Below are 24,648 nucleotides of genomic sequence, written 5' to 3' on the forward strand. Positions count from 1 at the left end.
GTACAGTACTGTATCTTGCTCTATTGACCAAGCCCTAGCTTGTGGTCTGCATGAATCTACGAATGTATCTGTCCTCCTGTAGCCAGTGTATCAGAGCAGCTAATAAATGTATCTGTCCTCCTGTAGCCAGTGCATGAGAGCAGCAGTGAATGTATCTGTCCTCCTGTAGCCAGTGTATCAGAGCAGCTAATGAATGTATCTGTCCTGATGTAGCCAGTGTATTAGAGCCTGCAGAAAAGTTCTGTTCGGAGGGCGTGCAGCCCTACCTGGCCTCTGTACTGGAGGAGCTGATGGGACCAATCAGCTCAGGGTTCCAGGAAGCACGGCTCTTGAGTGACAGCCAGATGGACCAACTGTGTCAGGACTTCCAGGAGGGCGGGGTTACCAATGAACTCAAGCAGGTGCACACTTCCTCTTATCTTCGTCTCATAAACAATCCTGTCTGAGCTATCCTTTATTCAAACTCTTGACCCTCACTTTGTCTGTTGATCCCGTTTCTCTTTCTTCTCACCCTTTCCCTCTCTCCCTCACCCCTTTTTCCTCTTTCTCATCTATTCCCATTTTATCAAACTCCATCACCCATTTCTCCCTTTCTGTCGCTTCCTTTTCATCACCCTCTCTCTCCTCCCTCTCATCCCCCTCTTCCTCTTTCCCTCTATCCAGGCCCTAGCGAAACTGAGTAGGCCCAATCTGTTGAGTTGTTACCAGAGGATCAACTCTCTCCATGACCAGCTGCACAACCTACAGGAACGCTTTGGCTTCTCCAACATCAGCAGCCTGGTCCACAGCACCCAGATAGACCTACAGCAGGTAAACATTACACACACACGAAGTGACTTACTAAGATTTTCCACACGTCAATACTCATCAGACAGTCTCAGTTCTTGTGAATCAGACAGACAGTGATGACGATAAATAATAATAGCTATGTACAGTGTGCTAGCTGTGCCATTGATTGATGAGCTCCCAGTTCATTCCTCCGTGTTCTGTGTTCAGCTGGTGGAGAATGCAGCGTACACGTTTCATCTGCTGCTCTACAAGGACATAGAGGACAACCCAGGCAACGCAGGCTCTGCCATGGAGAAGTCCAGGCACAGGGTGCTCAAGGTACGCTGCTTATTCATTATTACACATCAGTGTATAAAGCACAGTTACCTCACTGGCATACAGAGGAACTCACCGAGACAAGCACTGATCAAAATAGATGTTTATATGTTGACTAAACTCTCTGTATGTTGCAGCAATATGACTATGACAGCGGTACGGTGAGGAAGAGGATCCTTCACGAGGCCTTGGTGGAGATCACTCTGCCTTACATCAAGAAGAACCTGGCCCCCACTTACAAAACAGTGAGTCAATACACACACTTTACCCTTTAACCTAACACTAGAACCAACACACATAACCTGGCCCCCACCTTGTAGCAACTGATCATGTAATAACTGCCAATAATGGAATAGCTGTTAATAATGTAAAACTTTTGCATTTATAATGTAATAAATGTTGATAATGTAATAAATTGGCAATAATGTAATAAATATGCTGAATGCATAACGTAATAACGTTTTTGAGCATAATGTAATAATTAAATTATTATTATTACATTCTGCGTTGATTATTACATTATAAAGTGGTTAAAAAAAAGTGATCAATAGTCTAATAACTGTCTTTAATGGCATGCCAATTAAGTGTCACACACTTGAGGAACACTTTGTATTTATATCCACTGCCACAACAGACTGGCAAGGGCAAGGGGTGGGGGGGCGTTACCATTGCACTTCCATTCTGACCTTGACTTTTCAGTATGACCCCACTTGGGATTTGAACTGACATTTGGGGCATGCTGATCATTCTGCTGCGGCACAAAGTCCATAGAATTTCAGAAGTCCACTACACATTCATACCTACACTGAACAAAAATACAACATCCAACAATTTCAAAGATTTGACACAGTTACAATTCGTATAAGGACATCAGTCAATTGAAATAAACTCCTTTGTGAAGATAATCCATCCACCTGACAGGTTTGGCATATCAAGAAGCTGATTAAACAGCATGCTCATTACACAGGTGCACCTTGTGCTGGGGACAATAAAAGGCCACTCTAAAATGTGCAGTTTTGTCACACAACACAATGCCACAGATGTCTCAAGTTTTGAAAGAGTGTGCAATTGGCATGCTGACTGCAGGAATGTCCACCTGAGCTGGGCATATTATTCTGTTTTAATGTTACTCCTAAATCGTTTTTCTTAAGAGTATTTTTAACAGACCAGAGATTTAATTTGAAGTACAAAGTGTAGGAATACAGGTGAAATTAGTAATTGACATAGCCATGGTGGCGTAGCAGAAAAATCTGAATTCCATAAACCAAGAGGTTGTGAGTTAAAATCACAGGTGAAGACATGCTGAATAATAAGTATTGTATGAATAAACATACACAGTACTGTATGTCAGTGTGTCAAATATGTAAGTTGAAAACACTATGTTAAAAGCACTGTGTGTGTGTGTGTGTGTCTAACATTGCCAAAAGACAATGAGCTGTGAATGGATCAGTGGTTCACCAATCAAGGCCATGGCAACAGTAACAACGGGTGATGTGTAATGAAACTAGGCTGTGTATGTCCTGGGTAGAACGTTTATTTTTATTTTTGGGAGAACGTTTCTTTGTGACGTCAGGTGACGTCCCCTGGAACAAGCCGGGTACTAGACAAAAACCTCCAGGGGACCATGACACAACATCCCAAGAACGTCCTAAAAACATCCTCAGGGACAAACTGGGAACTACACAAAAACCTCAAGTGGACCATGAAACAACGTTCCTTGAACGTCCTAAAAACGTTCTTGGGGACAAACCGGGAACTAGACAAAACCTCCAGGGGACCATGACACAACGTCCCAAGGACATCCTAAAAATGTCCTCGGGGACGTCCCTGGGATAAACCGGGAACTAGACAAAACCTACAGGGGACCATAACACAATGTCCTTACCACTTTAGGCGACCATTTTGTGACATTCCTGGGACGTCCTAAATAAAAAATAAAAAATTAAAAAAGAGAGTGAATATTACATTATTGGTTAAAGTTATTACACTATTACACATGCAAAAGTTCTTACATTATTAGCTGCTATTGCATTATTGGTATTTTATTACATTATCAGTTGCTACACACCTGCAAACTTGACCTTCAAAACCCTCAAGAAAATGGGGGGAAAGTCAGCATATGTTATACTGCCCCAAAATAATAATAGTGTTTTGAGAGCACAAGCCTTTACATATTTTTTTGTATCCTGAAATCTCATTATTGTTTAGAAAATCACAGGTTGAAATGGTTGTTTCTGTGTCTTTAGGAGCTGCAGGGTCTTAAACAGTTAATCTATGCAGACTATTCCAACTTTGTCCATGTTCACAATATCTATGAGGGCATTCTGCTGCAGAGTCTGAACAAGGAAGTCATCAAAGGTATTGTTTCTACTACATATTGGAGTTATTACTTTTATCTTATTCAAGTGTAATACACATCTTAGGCATTACTACAATGTTACTCTCTCTGCTCACCCACACCAATATTATTAGTGTGCTTGCTGAAAGTTATTCCCCATACCACTGTACTCATATCCTTCCATATCCTTGTCTGTACATAATGCCCTGAATCTATTCTACAACGCCTGGAAATCTGCCCCTTTCTTTCTCTGTACCCAATGCACTAGAAGACCAGTTCTTAAAGCCTTTAGCCGTATCCTTATTCTACTCTTCCTCTGTTCCTCTGGTGATGTAGAGGTTAACCTAGGCCCTGTAGCCCCCAGTATCACTCCTACTCCCCAGGCGTTATCATTTGTTGACTTCTGTAACCATAAAAGCCTTGGTTTCTTGCACGTTAACATCCTAAGCCTCCTCCCTAAGTTTGAGTTATTCACTGCGTTAGCACACTCTGCCAACCCTGATGTTCTAGCAGTGTCTGAATCCTGGCTGTCAGGGTTGAGTGTAGAGGGAACGTGGAATCACACGCAGGACACAGAGATTCAAAACCAGATGTCTATAGTGAAGTCCGACAGTACAAGCCAACACGGCAACAGGCCACAGGCGAAACATACGCACACCGGACTGTCCAAAGTAAATACGCACAACGTGCAGGGCTCTCTTAAACAAAACGAATACAGAGAGCACAAAACAGAGGACCAACAACAACACGTGACATCGAACAATTACACACAACACCTGACCAAACACAAGAGAACTAAATAGGGTGCCTAATGAACACTTAACAATAAACAGGTGTAACAAACAGACAAAACCAATCTAACATGAAACATCGAACGGTGGCAGCTAGTACTCCGGAGACGACGACCGCCGAAGCCTGCCCGAACAAGGAGAAGGAGCCGCCTCGGCCGAAACCGTGACAGTACCCCCCCCCTTGACGCGCGGCTCCAGCCGTGCGCCGCCCGGCCTCGGGGGACGACCAGGAGGACGCGGAGCAGGGCGCGTAGGATGACCACGATGGAACTCGGTCAGAAGAGACGGGTCTAGGATGTCCCTCCTCGGCACCCAGCACCGCTCCTCCGGGCCGTACCCCTCCCACTCCACGAGATATTGGAGACCCCCATCCGGCGTCTAGAATCTAGGATGGCCCGAACAGTGTGACGCGGAGCCCCCTCGATGTCCAACGGGGGCGGAGGAGTCTCTTCTATCTCAAAGTCCTGGAGTGGACCAGCTACCACCGGCCTGAGGAGAGACACATGGAACGAGGGGTTAATATTTTTGTAATCAATGGGCAGTTGTAACCTGTAACACACCTCGTTCAATCTCCTCAGGACTTTAAAAGGCCCCACAAACCGCCGACCCAGCTTCCAGCAGGGCAGGCGGAGGGGCAGGTTTCTGGTTGAGAGCCAGACTCGATCTCCAGGTGCGTACACTGGCCCCTCACTGCGGTGGAGGTCGGCGCTCGTCTTCTGTCGACGGATGGCTCGCTGCAGATGGACGTGTGCAGCGTTCCACGTCTCCTCCGAGCGCCGCACCCACTCATCCACCGCAGGGGCCTCGATCTGGCTCTCATGCTAAGGTGCCAGAACCGGCTGGTACCCTAACACACACTGGAAAGGGGTTAGTTTAGTGGAGGAGTGGCGTAGAGAGTTCTGTGCCATCTCGGCCCAGGGCACATATCTCGCCCACTCCTCCGGCCGGCCCTGGCAATACGATCTCAGAAACCTACCCACGTCCTAGTTAACACGTTCGACCTGCCCATTGCTCTCCGGGTGGTACCCCGAGGTAAGGCTCACCGAGACCCCCAAGCGCTCCATGAACGCTCTCCAGACTCGGGAGGTAAACTAGGGACCTCGATCAGACACTATATCCTCGGGTACCCCGTAATGCCGGAAGACGTGGGTGAATAGTGCCTCAGCGGTCTGTAGGGCAGTAGGGAGACCCGGCATGGGAAGGAGACGACAGGCCTTCGAGAACCGATCCACAACGACCAGGATGGTGGTATTCCCCTGTGAGGGGGGAAGGTCTGTAACAAAATCCACCGAGAGGTGAGACCAGGGTCGTTGTGGAACGGGCAGGGGTTGTAACTTACCCCTGGGCAAGTGTCTGGGCGCCTTACACTGGGCACACACTGAGCAGGAGGAGACATAAATCCTGACCTCCCTGGCTAACGTTGGCCACCAGTACTTTGTACTAAGGCAGTGCACCGTCCGGCCAATACCTGGATGTCCAGAGGAGGGTGACGTGTGAGCCCAATAAATAAGCCGATCCCGGACCTCGAGCGGGACATACGTCCGACCCACCGGACACTTTGGAGGGCTAGGGTCGGTGGGTAATGCCCGCTCGATCTCCGCATCGACCTCCCATACCACCGGTGCAACCAGACAAGACTTAGGTAGTATAGGAGTGGGCTCCACGCACCTCTCCTCTGTGTCATACCGCCGAGACAGGGCATCTGCCTTCCCGTTCTGGGACCCAGGGATGTAAGTGATCTTAAACACGAACCGGGCTAGAAACATAGTCCACCGAGCCTGGCGAGGATTCAGTCTCCTAGCTGCCCGAATGTATTCCAGGTTACGGTGGTCAGTCAGAATGAGAAAAGGGTGTTGAGCCCCCTCAAGCCAATGCCTCCACACCTTTAGGGCCTGTACCACGGCTAACAGCTCCCTGTCCCCTACGTCATAATTCCGCTCCGCCAGACTGAGCTTTTTCGAATAAAAAGCACAGGGGCGGAGTTTAGGTGGTGTGCCGGACCGTTGTGAAAGAACAGCCCCGATACCGGCTTCAGACGCGTCCACCTCCACTTGGAATGGTAAAGTGGGATCCGGGTGCGCCAGCACTGGAGCCGAGGTAAACAGGTCCTTCAGTTTCCCAAAAGCCCTGTCCGCCTCAGCTGACCACCGCAAGCGCACTGGACCCCCCTTCAGAAGGGACGTTATGGGAGCTGCCACCTGTCCAAAACCCCGGATAAACCTCCGGTAGTAATTCGCAAAACCCAAGAACTGCTGCACCTCTTTAACCGTGGTTGGGGTTTGCCAATCACGCACGGCTGACACACGGTCAACCTCCATCCTCACCCCTGACGCAGACAACTGATAACCCAAAAAGGAGACCGACTCCTGGAAGAACAGACATTTCTCGGCTTTGACATACAGGTCATGCTCCAACAATCTCCTCAATACTCTGCGCACCAGGGCTACATGCTCGACCCGGGTAGAACTGTACACACCAGAATATCGTCTATGTACACCACTACTCCCTGCGCCTGCATGTCCCAGAAAATCTCATCTACAAAGGATTGGAAGACTGATGGAGCATTCATTAACCCGTATGGCATGACGAGATACTCGTAATGACCGGAGGTAGTACTAAATGCTGTCTTCCATTCATCGCCCTCTCTAATGCGCACCAAGTTATATGCGCTCCTGAGGTCCAATTTTGTGAAGAACCGTGCCCCGTGTAATGACTCCGTCATAGTCGCAATCAGCGGGAGTGGATAACTATATTTCACAGTCACCTGATTTAGACCGCGGTAATCAATACACGGGCGCAAACCTCCATCCTTTTTCTTCACAAAAAAGAAGCTCGAGGACGCGGGTGAAGTGGAGGGCCGTATGTATCCCTGTCTCAGAGACTCGGCAATGTATGTCTCCATTGCCCTCTTCTCCTCCTGTGACAACGGATACACATGGCTCCGCGGGAGCGCAGCTCCTGCCTGGAGGTCTATCGCACAATCCCCCTGTCTATGAGGCGGCAACCGTGCCGCTCTTGTCTTGCTAAACACGAGTGCCAAATCCTCATACTCGGGTGGAATGTGCAATGCGGGCATCTGGTTCGGACTCTCCACCGAGGTCGCCCCTACGGAAACACCCAGACATAGCCCCTCACACTGAGCAGACCACCCTTTAAGAGCCTTCTCTCGCCACGATATAGTAGGATCATGGGTAATCAACCAGGGAAGCCCCAGTACCACCGGATACGCAGGAAAGTCGATCAGATAGAGCTGGATCGTCTCCTCATGACCCCCCTGCATCTCCATCCTAAGTGGCGCTGTGACCTCCCTAATCAACCCGGATCCTAACGGACGACTATCTAGGGCATGTACAGGGAAAGGATTATTAACCGGAAGGAGGGGAATCCCTAACTCTACACAGAATTTGATCTACAAAATTCCCAGCTGCGCCTGAATCTACTAGCGCCTTATGCTGGGAACGAGGTGCAACCTGTGGAAAACAAACAGTTATGGTTATGTGTACGACAGAAAGCTCTGGGTAAGTGGGGCGCCTACTCACCTGGGAGGACTCCCCAATGTGTGGTCTGCCGTCTCCTCCACCAGGGGACCCTCCCCAGCACCTAGCCGCGGTGTGCCCTCCACGGCCACAGTTGGTGCAGGGGACGGCCCCCCTCGGGCTCCTTCTTCTCCTTCCTCTAGCGCCAGCACCTCCGAGCTCCATCGGGCTCGGCTTGGAGGCGCTGGAGGGTGGAATGGGCGACCCCCACCTGGGACGTCCGCGGGTAGCGAGCAGGGTGTCCAGCCGAATGGCCATGTCAACCAACTGGTCAAATGAAAGTGTAGTATCCCTGCACGCCAACTCTCTGCGGACGTCTTCCCGGAGGCTGCAGCGGAAGTGGTCTATGAGTGCCCGCTCATTCCACCCTGCATCTGCCGCTAGAGTCCGGAACTCCAGTGCAAACTCCTGAGCGCTCCTCATCCCCTGCCGGAGGTAGAATAGACGCTCCCTCGCCGCCTTCCCCTCTGGTGGATGGTCGAACACTGCACGGAAGCGGCAGGAGAACTCCGCATAGGTGATAGTAGCGGCGTCTATTCTCCTCCATTCGGCGTTGGCCCACTCCAACGCCTTGCCGGTGAGACAGGAGATGAGGGCGGAAACGCTCGTGTCCCGAGGGCGCCGGGTGTACGGTGGCAAGGTAGAGTTCAACTTGTAACAGGAACCCCTGACACCCGGCAGCGGTGCCGTCGTACGCCCTCGGGAGCGAGAGCCGAATCCCACTGGGTTCCGGGAGTTGGACGGGCGGGCTGACCGATGGTGATGGTGCGGTAGGTGGGGGGTGTGGGTACCCCGCTGGTCTCCCATCGATGGAGGGTGTTCATCACTCGGTCCAGGGCGTGCCCGATTTGGTTGATTCTATCCTCCTGACCACGAAGGCGCTCCTCCATGATCTCGGTGGGTGCGGGTGCTCCTGCTGATTCCATATAGATGGTGTGTAATTCTGTCAGGGTTGAGTGTAGAGGGAACGTGGAATCACACGCAGGACACAGAGATTCAAAACCAGATGTCTATAGTGAAGTCCGACAGTACAAGCCAACACGGCAACAGGCCACAGGCGAAACATACGCACACCGGACTGTCCAAAGTAAATACGCACAACGTGCAGGGCTCTCTTAAACAAAACGAATACAGAGAGCACAAAACAGAGGACCAACAACAACACGTGACATCGAACAATTACACACAACACCTGACCAAACACAAGAGAACTAAATAGGGTGCCTAATGAACACTTAACAATAAACAGGTGTAACAAACAGACAAAACCAATCTAACATGAAACATCGAACAGTGGCAGCTAGTACTCCGGAGACGACGACCGCCGAAGCCTGCCCGAACAAGGAAAAGGAGCCTCCTCGGCCGAAACCGTGACACTGGCTTAGGAAGGCCACCAAAAATTCAGAAATGTCCATCCCCAACTGCAACATTTTCCATCTCGATAGAACTGCCAAAGGGGGTGGGGTTGCAATCTACTGTAGAGATAGCCTGCAGAGCTCTATCATACTATCCAAGTCTGTGCCCAAACTGTTTGAGCTTCTACTTCTAAAAATCCACCTTTCCAGAAATAAGTCTCTCACTGTTGCAGCTTGCTACAGATCCCCCTCATCCCCGAGCTGTGCCATGGACACCATATGTGAACTGATAGCCCCCCATCTTTCCTCAGAGTTCGTACTGCTTGGTGACCTAAACTGGGATGTGCTTAACACCCCGGCCAACATACAATCTAAACTAGATGCCCTCAATCTCACACAAATTATCAACGAACCTACCAGGTACAACCCTAAATCTGTAAACATGGGCACCCTCATAGATATCATCCTGACAAATTTACCCTCTAAATACACCTCCGCTGTCTTCAACCAGGATCTCAGCGATCACTGCCTTATTGCCTGAGTCCGTAATGTGTCCGCGGTCAAACGACCACCCCTCATCACTGTCAAACGATCCCTAAAACACTTTAGCGAGTAGACCTTTCTAATTGACCTGGCCCGGGTATCTTGGATGGATATTGACCTCATTCTGTCAGTAGAGGATGCCTGGTTGTTCTTTAAAAGTGCTTTCCTCTCAATCTTAAATAAGAAAAAATTCAGAACTAAGAACAGATATAGCCCCTGGTTCTCCTCATACTTGACCAGCACAAAAACATCCTGTGGCGTACTGCATTAGCATCGAACAGCCCCCGCGATATGCAACTTTTCAGGGAAGTCAGGAACCAATATACACAATCAGTTAGGAAAGCAAAGGCTAGCTTTTTAAAACAGAAATGTGCATCCTGTAGCACTAACTCCAAAACGTTTTGGGACACTGTAAAGTCCATGGAGAATAAGAGCACCTCCTCCCAACTGCCCACAGCACTGAGGCTAGGAAACACTGTCACCACCGATAAATGTACAATAATCGAGAATTTCAACAAGCATTTCGCTACGGCTGGCCATGCTTTCCACCTGGCTACCACTACCCCGGCCACCAGCTCTGCAACCCCCCCCCCGCTTCTCCTTCACACAAATTCAGACAGCTGATGTTCTGAAAGAGCTGAAAAATCTGGACCCCTACAAATCAGCTGGGCTAGACAATCTGGACCCTTTCTTTCTAAAATTAGCCGCCGAAATTGTCGCAACCCCTATTACTAGCCTGTCCAACCTCTCTTTCGTAACGTCTGAGATCCCCAGAGATTGGAAAGCTGCCGCGATCATCCCCCTCTTGAAAGGGGGTGACACTCTAGATCCAAACTGTTACAGACTTATATCCATCCTGTCCTGCCTTTCGAAAGTATTTGAAAGCCAAGTTAACAAACAGATCACCGACCATTTCGAATCCCACCGTACCTTCTCCGCTATGTAATCCGGTTTCCGAGCTGGTCATGGGTGCACCTCAGCCACGCTCAAGGTCCTAAACGTTATTATAACCGCGATCGATAAAAGACAGTACTGCGCAGCCGTCTTCATCGACCTGGCCAAGGCTTTCGACTTTGTCAACCACCGCATTCTTATTGGCAGACTAAATAGCCTTGGTTTCTCAAATGACTGCCTCAACTGGTTCACCAACTACTTCTCAGATAGAGTTCAATGTGTCAAATCGGAGGGCCTGTTGTCTGGACCTCTGGCAGTCTCTATGGGGGTGCCACAGGGTTAAATTCTCGGGCCGACTCTATTCTCTGTGTATATCAATGATGTCGCTCTTGCTGCTGGTGACGCTCGGATCCACCTCTATGTGGACGACACCATTTTGTATACATCTGGCCCTTCATTGGACACTGTGTTAACAAACCTCCAAATGAGCTTCAACGCCATACAACACTCCTTCCGTAGCCTCCAACTGCTCTTAAACAATAGTAAAACTAAATGCATGCTCTTCAACCGAACGCTGCTTGCACCCGCCCACCCGACTAGAATCACTACTCTCGGCGGGTCTGACTTAGAGTATGTGGACAACTACAAATACCTAGGTGTCTGGTTAGACTGTAAACTCTCCTTCCAGACTCACATTAAGCATCTCCAATCAAAAGTTAGATCTAGAATCGCCTTCCTATTTCGCAACAAAGCCTCCTTCACTCATGCTGCCAAACATGCCCTCGTAAAACTGACTATCCTACCGATCCTTGACTTCAGCAATGTCATTTACAAAATAGCCTCCAACACTCTACTCAGCAAATTGGATGTAGTCTATCACAGTGCCATCCGTTTTGTCACCAAAGCCCCATATACTACCCACCATTGTGACCTGTACGCTCTTGTTGGCTGGCCCTCACTACATATTCGTCGCCAAACCCACTGGCTCCAGGTCATCTATAAATCACTGCTAGGCAATTCCCTGTCTTATTTTAGCTCACTGGTCACCAAAGCAACACCAAATAATTTTCACCCCAGTATCTCTATTTGCACATCATCTTTTGCACATCTATCATTCCAGTGTTAATACGAAATTGTAACTATTTTGCACTATGGCCTATTTATTGCCTTACCTCCATAACTTACTACATTCACACACACTGTATATATATATTCTGTTGTATTTTTGACTTTGTTTTGTTTACCCCATATGTAACACTGTGTTGTTTTTATCGCACTGCTTTGCTTTATCTTGGCCAGGTCGCAGTTGTAAATGAGAACTTGTTCTCAACTGGCTTACCTGGTTAAATAAAGGTTAAATAAATAAAAAATAATGTCTCTGTTTGCTCTACAGTGGTGGAGGAGGCAGCCAGCCTGAAGAAACACAACCTGTTCACAGACAGCAGAGACCTCCTGAGCCGCTCCAGCCTCCTCTCCACCCCCTCCATCCCCACCCCAGCAGCCCAGTCAGGGTGCTAGGCTTCCCCAGACAGCTCCAGACCCAGCCTGAGACCTCTACCTATATCCAGACCCACCCTGAGACCTCTACCTATATCCAGACCCACACTGAGACCCAGCCCCAAGGTGGGGGTGCACAAGGGTAGGGTTGTGGCGGTCATGACATTTTGTCAGCCGGTGATTGTCAAGCAAATAACTGCTGGTCTCAGTTTTTGACCGTTAATTAACATAAACACATTTAGCATCTCCTGGCTTCCACGCATAGCCTACAAGCCATGATGCAGACCTTTGGAACATCTACATTTTAAAAGGTCTAATAAATGCATGTAATATAGCCTACTCCATCACAATAAATCCATTATTTATTTTAGAATGGTCTAAAGAAACATGAAGAAAATGTAGTCTATTTCAGAAGAACGGAATAGCATACTCTGAGTTATCCTTATGTTAGGCCCTGATATGGCTATGCCATATATCTGTGGGCTACACTAGTTCATTTAGCAAGATTAGCTTAGAATTCAGTGGCATTATTTTATATTATTTTATAGTATGAAGAATACAATTGAACGTAGCTGAATAAAATAGAAAGGATATTTTCTCCAAACAATTTGAGGGAGCGCGCACATGCAGCTATTCTGTGGTGAGCAGTTAGCAAAGAAACAGGTACTCCTATATGCTTAATTTAGAGTAATTTATGTAACTTCAGTTGTGATATAAATGTTGGGCTATATGTTTTGATTTTTAACACATTCTAAGGCTGCATGATGCAACTCTAATGATGATTTGAAAAAAGTTGCATGAAAGGCATGTTTTGTTTTTTGCGCAGGCTGTACACACTTCATCAGTCTCTCATTCACAATTTGACAAGCACTTGATAATGCCTCAAATTTTCAGGCTGCATCTCCTTTGTGTGGCCATAATGCCCCCTAAAAAAATCCATGCCTTTTGCGCCTTGGGCTGAATATTATAATTATAATTCCCTTCTCCCTGCTGCGTGCTGAAGCACCTCTCACTCACATGGCTCTCTGTCACGTGATCGGGTCTTTCTCACAGGCTACATTTACATTACATTTTCGTCATTTAGCAGACGCTCTTATCCAGAGCGACTTACAAATTGGTGCATTCACCTTATGATAGCCAGTGGGACAACCACTTTACAATTGTTATTTTTTTCTTCTTTTTTGGGGGGGTGGGGTAAGGGGGGGTAGAAGGATTACTTTATTCTATCCCAGGTATTCCTTAAAGAGGTGGGGTTTCAAGTGTCTCCGGAAGGTGGTGAGTGACTCCGCTGTCCTGGTGTCGTGAGGGAGCTTGTTCCACCATTGGGCTGCCAGAGCAGCGAACAGTTTTGACTGGGCTGAGCGGGAACTGTGCTTCCGCAGAGGTAGGGGAGCCAGCAGGCCAGAGGTGGATGAATGCAATGCCCTCGTTTGGGTGTAGGGACTGATCAGAGCCTGAAGGTACGGAGGTGCCGTTCCCCTCACAGCTCCGTAGGCAAGCACCATGGTCTTTTAGCAGATGCAAGCTTCAATTGGAAGCCAGTGGAGTGTGCGGAGGAGCGGGATGACGTGAGAGAACTTGGGAAGGTTGAACACCAGACGGGCTGCGGCGTTCTGGATGAGTTGTAGGGGTTTAGTGGCACAGGCAGGGAGCCCAGCCAACAGCGAGTTTCAGTAATCCAGACGGGAGATGACAAGTGCCTGGATTAGGACCTGTACCGCTTCCTGTGTAAGGCAGGGTCGTACTCTGCGAATGTTGTAGATCATGAACCTACAGGATCGGGTCACCGCCTTGATGTTAGCGGAGAACGACAGGGTGTTGTCCAGGGTCACGCCAAGGCTCTTTGCAACGGAGTTGTCAACAGTGATGGCGAGATCATGGAACGGGCAGTCCTTCCCCGGGAGGAAGAGCAGCTCCGTCTTGCCAAGGTTCAGCTTGAGGTGGTGATCCGTCATCCACACTGATATGTCTGCCAGACATGCAGAGATGCGATTCACCACCTGGTTATCAGAAGGGGGAAAGGAGAAGATTAATTGTGTGTCGTCTGCGTGATAGGAGAGGCCATGTGAGGATATGACAGAGCCAAGTGACTTGGTGTATAGCTAGAATAGGAGAGGGCCTAGAACTGAGCCCTGGGGGACACAAGTGGTGAGAGCACGTGGTGCGGAGACAGATTCTCGCCACGCCACCTGGTAGGAGCGGCCTGTCAGGTAGGACGCAATCCAAGAGTGAGCCGCGCCGGAGATGCCCAACTCGGAGAGGGTGGAGAGGAGGACCTGATGGTTCACAGTATCAAAGGCAGCAGTTAGGTCTAGAAGGACGAGAGCAGAGGAGAGAGAGTTAGCTTTAGCAGTGCGGAGACCCTCCCTGACACAGAGAAGAGCAGTCTCAGTTGAATGACCAGTCATGAAACCTGACTGGTTTGGATCAAGAAGGTAATTCTGAGAGAGATAGCAAGAGAGTTGGCTAAAGACGGCACGCTCAAGAGTTTGGGAGAGAAAATAAAGAAGGGATACTGGTCTGTAGTTGTTGACATTGGAGGGATCGAGTGAAGGTTTTTTGAGAAGGGGTGCAACTCTCGCTCTCTTGAAGACGGAAGGGACATAGCCAGCGGTCAAGGATGAGTTGATGAGCGAGGTGAGGTAAGGGAGAAGGTCTCCGGAAATGGTCTGGAGAAGAGAGGAGGGGATAGGGTCAAGCGGGCAGGTTGTTGGGCGGCCGGCCGTCGCAAGATTTCATCTGGAGAGAGAGGGGGGAAAGAAGTCAAAGCATAGGGTAGGGCAGTGTGAGCAGGACCAGCGGTGTCATTTGACTTAACAAACGAGGATTGGATGTCGTCAACCTTCTTTTCAAAATGGTTGACAAAGTCATCCACAGAGAGGGAGGAGGGGGGGAGGGGGAGGAGGACTCAGCAGGGAGGAGAAGGTGGCAAAGAGCTTCCTAGGGTTAGAGGCAGATGCTTCGAATTTAGAGTGGTAGAAAGTGGCTTTAGCAGCAGAAACAGGAAGAAAATGTAGAGAGGAGGGAGTGAAAAGATGCAAGGTCCGCAGGGAGTCTAGTTTTCCTCCATTTCCGCTCGGCTGCCCGGAGCCCTGTTCTGTGAGCTCGCAATGAGTCGTCAAGCCACGGAGCAGGAGGGGAGGACCGAGCCGGCCGGGAGGATAGGGGACATAGAGAGTCAAAGGATGCAGAAAGGGAGGAGAGGAGGGTTGAGGAGGCAGAATCAGGAGATTGGAGGGAGAAAGTTTGAGCAGAGGGAAGAGATGATAGGATGGAAGAGGAGAGAGTAGCGGGAGAGAGAGAGCGAAGGTTGCGACGGCACATTGCCATCTGAGTAGAGGCAGAGTGAGTAGTGTTGGAGGAGAGCGAGAGAGTAAAGGATACAATTGGCCCAGCGTCGTCCAGGGTAGGGGAGGGAATGGCCGGCAGGGATGTAGCTCAGTTGGTAGAGCATGGCGTTTGCAACGCCAGGGTTTTGGGTTCGATTCCCACAGAGGGCCAGTACGAGAAAAATATAATAAAAAAATGTATGCACTCACTAACTGTAAGAGCGTCTGCTAAATGACAAAAATGTAAATGTAGAGGGACAAGAGAGTGCTGAGTACCAGCCAATTAGCAAGTTTGGTAGGCTACTAATGACCATCAGCAGCATCAGAGCTTGGAGAAGCCTAATTACTGTGACTAAATGGTCACTTGACTGCGGTCATAACTCATGACTGCTGGTAATAAGGTCACCGTAACAGCCCTACAGAAGGGGACCATGGTGGAGGCAGAGAAGGACAAGGTGGAGACAGTGTCAGGTACCACAGCAGAGATTGAGGCCCTGGGGGCCAGTGTTGCACCTGTTGTTGCAGCTTCAGTGGAGAAGCTAGTAGAGGTGGAGAAGACAGTCAGTACACCTGAGAAAGATCAGACAGATACACCTGTAGTGGTTGAGAAAAAAACAGAGGACACGCCTGAACCAACTGAGACAGATAAAGTGGCAAGTCCTGCTCCAATGGAAACAGCTCAAGTGGACATCCCTGTCCTAACTGAGACAGCTCATGTTGACACAGCCCCTACAGTTGAGACAGAGGAGGTAGACAATCCAATTGCCCCTGAAATAGTGATGGTAGACGAGCCAGTCGCTGTTGTAACAGAGAAAGTAGAGACACCGATCGAGGTAGAGACAACTATTAAAGTAGAGACACCCATTGTTCCTGAGACACCGAGCCCAGGCACACCCACCTCAGCTGAGATGAGGAAACCCACTCCTGTAGATGGCGTGGAGGTGGAGGAGACAGTAGTAATTGATATACCAACCACAGTAGCACAAAGCAAAGCTCCGGACCCTGTCCCTGTTTGTGTTGTCAAACCTGTAGCTGTCATTGACCCTGTAGCTGTTGAAGATTCAGTAGCATGGCTTCTCTCACAATCACCACTACTGAGCCAAAAGCAAGATGGCGCCAACAGATAGGGCAGCTCTGCTTCTAGCTCCGAAGCTGTGTGTTATTTCTTACATTATTAGCCAATAATTTTTATTGTGTTATTACATACAGCCGGAAATAACTTTTGGATATCAGAGCGGTGGTAACTCACCAGCATTACAACCAGGAATATGACTTTCCCGAATTGGATCCTTTGTTCGTACCCCCCAGGGCAATTGAACTGATTCCAGAGTGTCACGTCTCCTCCCGTTGCTCTCCTCCGGTGCTCTGATTCGCCGGTCTACTGAGCCACCGGTCTGAGCGCACCACCTCGGCAACACTGGAATGGAAACCCAACGCACCCTGATTACCTCCAGCGCACCTGCACCTCATCATCTCATCACCACCCCTATATAGCCCTGGACTGTTCAGTGTTGTGTTGTGTGTGATTGTTAGTGTCTTGTCGTGTACTTGCTCTTTGTTGTTCTCTTGCTCAGTGTTAAGTAAACCTTTACATTGTTGATTGCTGCGTCTACGTCCTGCCTCTTCGTATCCTCAGTACTCGTCACAGAATCACACACCAATCACAAAGATGGATGCAGCAGGTAATCCTCCTGGAGTTTCCCAGCACCTCGACCAGCAGCAGATTGCCCAGCTGAACGTCGCCATACAGGAAGTGCTCCAAACGCTGCATAAACTGACCATCGCTCCAGGTTCCACCTCAGGGAGCGGCAAGTGCATCCATTCCACCTCCTCCTGGGCTATCACCAACGTCTGAGGGACCCCTCGCCCTGCCGGAGCGCTATGAAGGGAAAACAACAAAATGTAGAGACTTCCTGCTACAGGTTTCACTGTATCTGGCGTGTCAGCGTGGGGCATCTCCATCAGACCAAGCAAGGATAGCGTTGGTGATTTTGCTACTGAAGGGAAAGGCGCTGGATTGGACCACGGCAGTCTGGGAAGGAGGTGAGGCCGCGGTACTTCCCTACTCCACCTTCCTCGCTTGGTTCAGGACGGTGTTCGATCATCCCATGGAGGCAAAGGACTGGGGTGAGCGTCTCCTCCGGCTACAACAGGGAGAGGGGGCCGCGTGCGATTACGCCCTGAGCTTTCGCACGGTGGCGGCATCTTCCGGCTGGAATGAACGTGCTCTGCGCACGGCATTCAGGAGAGGCTTACGGGAGGACATCATGACGAAACTCGCATGTCGGGACGACGAGATGGACCTTGATACACTCATCGCCACGTCCGTTCGTCTTGACGACATGTTGAGAGACCGACGGCGTTCCCAACACCTCCCGGAACCTCGACGCTCACCCCATCTGAGCTATGGAAGCCGCCCTGCCTCTGAGTCCTCACCCATGGATGTGGGCAGCACCCCCTACACCACCACGGACCACATATCTTCTGGCGGCTCCCAATCAAGGTGGTATGACTCCCGTCGCCGCTCCGTGAGTGTTCCGTCATCACCCGTCACCAAACCATTGTGTTTAGTTCCCCTAACGGTGAATGGTTCTTCCTTCTCTTCGCTTTCCACGGCAATGATAGATTCCGGATCAGCAGGGAACCTTATAGATAGGGAGCTTTTCTCTGAATGGGGGTTGCCCACCATGCCACTGCCTTCTCCGCTACACGTCACCTCGCTGGACAATAAACCACTTGGATCAGGCACCATTACGCACGTCACTCTCCCCATCACCATCACCATTCCCACACTACCGGAGCACCACGAGGAGCTGTCCTTCCACATCGTCACGTCACCCCTTCACCGGATCGTCTTGGGATTGCTCTGGCTCAGACTAAACAACCCCACCATCAACTGGATCACCAAGAGGATCATAGCCTGGTCCCCCTCATGCCGGAGGAACTGCCTGCCGGTGGTTTTGTTGTTCCACGTCAGTGGAGAGTCCGAAGTCCGCCCTCCAGCCCAACATTCCACGTGAGTATGCAGATCTCTCCAATGTCTTCTCTGCCTCCAAGGTTAAGTGTCTCCCTCCTCACAGGCCCTGGGACTGCGCCATTGACCTGCTGGAGGGACAACACCCCCTGAAGAGTCGCATTTACTCCCTCTCCATAGCGGAGACTGAGGCCATGGAGAAGTATGTGACGGAGACCCTGAAACAGGGGTTCATCAGATGCTCTACCTCTCCTTCCTCTGCCAGCTTCTTCTTCGTGGCCAAGAAAGACGGAGGACTGAGACCGTGCATTGACTACCGGGGGCTGAACGCAGTCACCATCAAGTACCGGTACCCCCGCCCTCTGGTTCCGTCGGCCATCGAGCAGCTGCGAGGGGCCCGGTACTTTACCAAGTTGGACCTGAGGAGTGCCTACAACCTGATCTGAATCTGAGAAGGAGACCAACAATGAAGAGACAGCCTACAGGGAGGAGGTGAGGGCCCTGGGAGAGTTGTGCCAGGAAGATAACCTCTCACTCAAAGTCAACAAAACAAAGGAGCCGATCGTGGACTTCAGAAAACAGCAGAGGGAGCACGCCCCTATCCACATCGACGGGACCGCAGTGGAGAAGGTGGAAAGCTTCAAATTCCTTGGCGTACACATCACTGCCGATCTGAAATGGTCCACCCACACAGACAGTGTGGTGAAGAAGGCGCAACAGCGCCTCTTCACAACCTCAGGAGGCTGAAGAAATTTGGCTTGTAACCTAAAACCCTCACAAACAATTGAGAGCATCCTGTTGGGCTGTATCACCGCCTGGTACAGCAACTGCACCGCCCGCAACCACAGGGCTCTCCAGAGGGTGGTGCGGTCTGCCCATCGCATCACCGGGAGCAAACTACCTGCCCTCCAGGACACCTACAGCACCCGATGTTACAGGAAGGCCAAAAAGATAATCAAGGACAACAACCACCTTAGAGGCTGCTGCCCTATATACATAGACTTGGAATGACTGGCCACTTTAATAATGTTTATATATTTTTGCTTTACTCTTTTCATATGTATATACTATATTCTATTCTATTCTACTGTGTTTTAGTCTATGCCACTCCGACATGCTCGTCCTAATATTTCTATATTTCTTAATTCCATTCTTTTACTTTTAGATTTGTGTGTATTGTTGTGAATTGTTAAATATTACTGCACTGTTGGAGCTAGAAACACAAGCATTTCGCTACAGCCGCAATAACATCTGCTAAATATGTGTATGTGACCAATACAATTTTATTTTATTTGAAAAGCTTATAGAGAGACCAGTCCTCCTCACAGTGACCCAGCATTGCCCTCTAGTGGTGAGAAACATGCAACTGCGCCACCAGCAGACTTCAGCCTTGCTGCAGCAGTAGAGACCAAAGATGTGGAGGAGCCTGTGAGCCCCATCCCCAGCCTTCCCAGATGATGGGGATGATGACTTGGTTACAGATAGTGAGTCTGCCCCCTCACACATTGAGACCCCTAATGATGATGTCACAGTGGAGTCGGGAGTAGCAGCCCCCACTGAGGAGGTCAAAGTGTCATTGAGCAGCGGAGAAGAGATGAGCGCTTGTGTGACCTCTGACCTTGCAGTAGAGGTCAGTGTGAGCGAATCGCCAGTCAGCATCGACACCGAGCCCCCTATAGAAGTATCAGAGGGTGAGCTGTTCCCCCTAACCCTGTCTCTGAAGCAACATTAGGCTTTAACTGAGAAGCTAGTGTTGAAGTCACTGCATGTTCTGATTCCACCATAGCATCAGCAACCAATTTGAACGCAGTCCCAGCTGTGTGAAGGAGGTCCGAGACCTGGTGGTGGTGTTGGAAGTAGAGGAGATGATCCAGCGCTACCCAGGTAGTGATAACCTATAAGAGAGGGGTGGCCAGTGAGGGGCCTGATGTCACACAGATAATAAATGTGATAGACTATACCCTTGCTGTTGTGGAAACCGACTGAGATTACCTTCACCGTCAAAAAACAAAGAAACTTTTACACAAGCGTAAAACTGCAAGTTTCCATAAAACTGGTAAAATATGAATGTATACAATTGTGTTTGTGAGAAGATCAATGTGGTGAGATATGGGCATAACTGGGTTATCAAATTCGGGACCAAGGAAAGCTAATAAATTCAGGACCAAGGAAAGCATCAAATTGGGTATTGCAATTGTGTGAAACGAACTTCACTTGTCATAGTTTTTTATATCTTCTATGTCCTTACATGAGTATGCATACATTTTAGATTATTTTAAAACAGTTTGATATATGCCCATTTTAAGTTGTTAAATTTTAAATCAAGAACACTGGCGTATATTTTGAATCGGTCTGAGTAGCAATGGGAGGGTTCTACATATGGAGGGCTTAGGGATTTTCTGTTCTATGTACTTTGACTTTTCCCATTAGTTCCATGTAAAGGGCATGCATGCGTGTCTATACTCAATCGACAGCTAGCCCAACAAGTGCCTATGAGATACCTCCAAAGGCATCATGATTTGAGGAGCTAATGTTTTTTCGAAGTGCCTTATTATTATACTGTATACACGTAGGCCTACTGCGTTGATTCCATGAAGAAGGATAAGCTATTTCCATTTGACGTGGTTGCTATGGAGACTGGTCTAGTGTCTTTATTGCTGAATTACCTTTAGCCGTGTTGAAATGTCAATACCATCCAGTGCCTGTACATACAATTTTACACTGTCAGTTTGTGAAGGGGCTGTGCATATTCATGTAGTCTGAGAAACTATAAAATACTGTATGAAGTCTAGAAAAACCAGCCAGCCGTCCAGTGCTTGTGTTGGGAATTTAAATAAAATAACCTTTTTATTTTACTATAAAACAAATACAACACATTTACTGTGTGTCTGTCTTCCTTTAGCACTGAAGGGTTAATAGCTGAGTTTACGGTGCACAAAACTAGCTGAAAACAATCAATTACATTACAATAGCTAGCAATTAATTGTTAAATATACATTCACCTACAAAATTATTGGCACCCTTGATAAAGATGAGACTGTATAAAATAAATAATACAAATACTGACCTACACTGACTGTACAAAACATTAGGAACACCAGCTCTTTCCATGACATAGACTGTCCAGGTGAATCCAGGTGAAAGCTAAGATCCCTTACTGACTTGTTAAATCCACTTCATCAGTGTATATGAAGTGGAGGAGACAGGATATAGAAGGAGTTTTAAGCCTTGAGACAATTGAGACATGGATTGTGTGTGTGCCATTCAGAGGGTGAATGGGTAAGAAAAAAGATTGAAGTTCCTTTGAACATGGTATGGTAGAAGGTGTATCAAGAACTGCAACGCTGCTGAGTTTTTCATGCTTAACAGTTTCCCGTGTTTATCAAGAATGGTCCACCACCCAAAGGACATCCAGCCAACTTGTCACAACTGTGGTAAACATTGGAGTCAACATGGGCTAACATCCCTCTGGAACGCTTTTAACACCTTGTAGAGTCCATGTCTCAAAGAATTGAGGCTGTTCTGGGGGCAAAGGGGGGGTGCAACTCAATATTAGGAAGGTGTTCTTAATGTTTTGTCCACTCAGTGTATATTCATTGGCTTTGTCATTACTAATGGGGAGGGGGGAGGTAAATTAATTTTGTGGTCAATTGATCATTTCTTTGTGGATTTTGATGTGTGCTTGGGGTTATTGTCTTGCTGGAAGATCCACGTGCGGCTAGGTTTCAGGCTCTTGACAGAGGCAACCAGGTTTTTGGCTAAAATGTCCTGGATTCTTGGTAAAGTTCATGATGCCGTTTACCTTAGCAAGGGCCCCAGGACCAGTGGAAACAAAATAGCCCCATACCATCAAAGATCCACAATATATTACAGGAGGTACAGTGCCTTGCAAAAGTTTCATCCCCCTTGGCGTTTTTCCTATTTTGTTGCATTACAACCTGTAATTTAAATGGATTTTTATTTGGATTTCATGCAATACACAAAATAGTCCGAATTGGTGAAGTGAAATGAAAAGAATTCTAAAAAACAAATAACGGAAAAGTGGTGCGTGCATATGTATTCACCCCCTTTGCTATGAAGCCCCTAAATAAGATCTGGTGCAACCAATTACCTTCAGAAGTCACATAATTAGTTCAATAAAGTCCACCTGTGTGCAATCTAAGTGTCACATGATCTGTCACATGATCTCAGTATATATACACCTGTTCTGAAAGGCCCCAGAGTCTGCAACACCACTAAGCAAAAGGGCACCACCAAGCAAGCGGCACTATCAAGACCAAGGAGCTCTCCAAACAGGTCAGGGACAAAGTTGTGGAGAAGTACAGATCAGGGTTGGGTTATAAAAAAATATCTGAAACTTTGAACATCCCAAGGAGCACAATTAAATCCATTCTTAAAAAATTGAAAGAATATGGCGCCACAACAAACCTGCCAAGAGAGGGCCGCCCACCAAAACTCATGGACCAGGCAAGGAGGGCATTAATCAGAGAGGCAACAAAGAGACCAAAGATAACCCTGAAGGAGCTGCAAAGCTCCACAGCGGAGATTGGAGTATCTGTCCAAAGGACCACTTTAAGCTGTACACTCCACAGAGCTGGGCTTTACAGAAGAGTGGCCAGAAAAATCCATTGCTTAAAGAAAAAAATAAGCAAACACATTTGGTGTTCACCAAAAGCCATGTGGGAGACTCCCCAAACATATGGAGGAAGGTACTCTGGTCAGATGAGACTAAAATTGAGCTTTTTGGCCATCAAGGAAAACGTTATGTCTGGCGCAAACCCAACACCTCTCATCACCTCTCATCCCTGGATGTTTTTCATCGGCAGGGACTGGGAAACTAGTCAGAATTGAAGGAATGATGGATGGCGCTAAATACATGGAAATTCTTGAGGGAAACCTGTTTCAGTCTTCCAGAGATTTCAGACTGGGACGGAGGTTCACCTTCCAGCAGGACAATGACCCTAAGCATACTGCTAAAGCAACACTCGAGTGGTTTAAGGGGAAACATTGAAAATGTCTTGCAATGGCCTAGGCAAAGCCCAGACCACAATCCAATTGAGAATCTGTGGTATGACTTAATGTTTGCTGTACACCAGCGGAACCCATCCAACTTGAAGGAGCTGGAGCAGTTTTGCATTGAAGAATGGGCAAAAATCCCAGTGGCTAGATGTGCCAAGCTTATAGAGACATACCCCAAGAGACTTGCAGCTGTAATTGCTGCAAAAGGTGGCTCTACAAAGTATTGACTTTGGGTGGGGTGAATAGTTATGCACGCTCAAGTTCTGTTTTTTTGTCTTATTTCTTGTTGGTTTCACTTGTTGCCTACCACTTTGCATCTTCAAAGTGGTAGGCAAACCCCCCAAAAATCAATTTTAATTCCAGGTTGTAAGGCAACAAAATAGGAAAAATGCCAAGGGGGGTGAATACTTTCGCAAGCCACTGTATGAGGTCATTTTCTGCATATGCATTCTTCTTTCGATGCCAAACCCACCAATGGTTTGCATGGATAAAGACCTCTATTTTTTGTCTCATTTTACCATAGCACCCGGTTCCAATCCAAGGGTCAATGCCGTATAGCAAACTCCAGGCGTTTACTTATTTGTTTTTTCCAGCAACCCTTCCAAATAGCCTATTGGCAGGAGGTGGCGTCTAATTGTAGATTTGTTGGTTGCAAGTTCTGTAATTCTCCAACTGTGGCCCTTGGATTTTGACAAATGGATTTTATATGAGTGTTACTTAATTTTTATACCCCAGTGAAACATGAAGCCATGGAAAGCGACAATACAGTTCCATAGCCCTTTACACTGTACACGTATTAATACAGGATGAAAATGGCAGATTTGGAACGTAGTGGCTGTTCAGGAACATGCTATACATTACGTCAGAGCTCAGGCTATGCGCTTCACAGCACTGTCTGGGTTTTGACTGACAGCAGTTCAGAACTTGAGCACCACGCCAGTCAATAAGTTGTCCCTATCCCTCCCGCTAATTGTGCAACTTCTGCAATTTTTTGTTGTTGTCTGAGTGAGGAAATGCTGTAAATTAAGAAGACTCTGTATTTTTAAAGATGAGACGCTGAGGATTATAATAAATACTGCTTTGATATTATACAAGCAAGCCAAACAAATGTGTACTTCACACCCAAATTATAAAACTCATGTCATATACAGTGAGTGTCATCATTTATGATCACTATGTTTGATATCCAGTTACAAGATGACATGTCGTCATACCCTGGGTTGTTCTGAACAGAATGCGCTTGTTTGTTTATTGTGAAGAAAATCAGC

At 48.0% G+C, this 24,648-nt stretch overlaps 1 protein-coding gene across 1 annotated transcript in view; it reads left to right on the forward strand.

Annotated features, from left to right (window-relative positions):
* LOC121540421 (protein Niban 1-like) overlaps window positions 1-12,267 on the forward strand; it is a 46,035-nt gene extending 33,768 nt beyond the window's left edge. Inside the window, exons 9-14 of the mRNA XM_041849276.1 lie at window positions 214-401; window positions 664-810; window positions 997-1,107; window positions 1,242-1,349; window positions 3,351-3,462; window positions 11,955-12,267. Coding sequence (XP_041705210.1) covers window positions 214-401; window positions 664-810; window positions 997-1,107; window positions 1,242-1,349; window positions 3,351-3,462; window positions 11,955-12,079 — 791 coding nt within the window. The 3' untranslated portion in view covers window positions 12,080-12,267. The remainder of the gene's footprint in view (window positions 1-213; window positions 402-663; window positions 811-996; window positions 1,108-1,241; window positions 1,350-3,350; window positions 3,463-11,954) is intronic.
* Window positions 12,268-24,648: the final 12,381 nt, after the last annotated feature.

Source organism: Coregonus clupeaformis, chromosome 26 (assembly GCF_020615455.1).
Source record: "Coregonus clupeaformis isolate EN_2021a chromosome 26, ASM2061545v1, whole genome shotgun sequence".
Taxonomy (NCBI): Eukaryota; Metazoa; Chordata; class Actinopteri; order Salmoniformes; family Salmonidae; genus Coregonus; species Coregonus clupeaformis.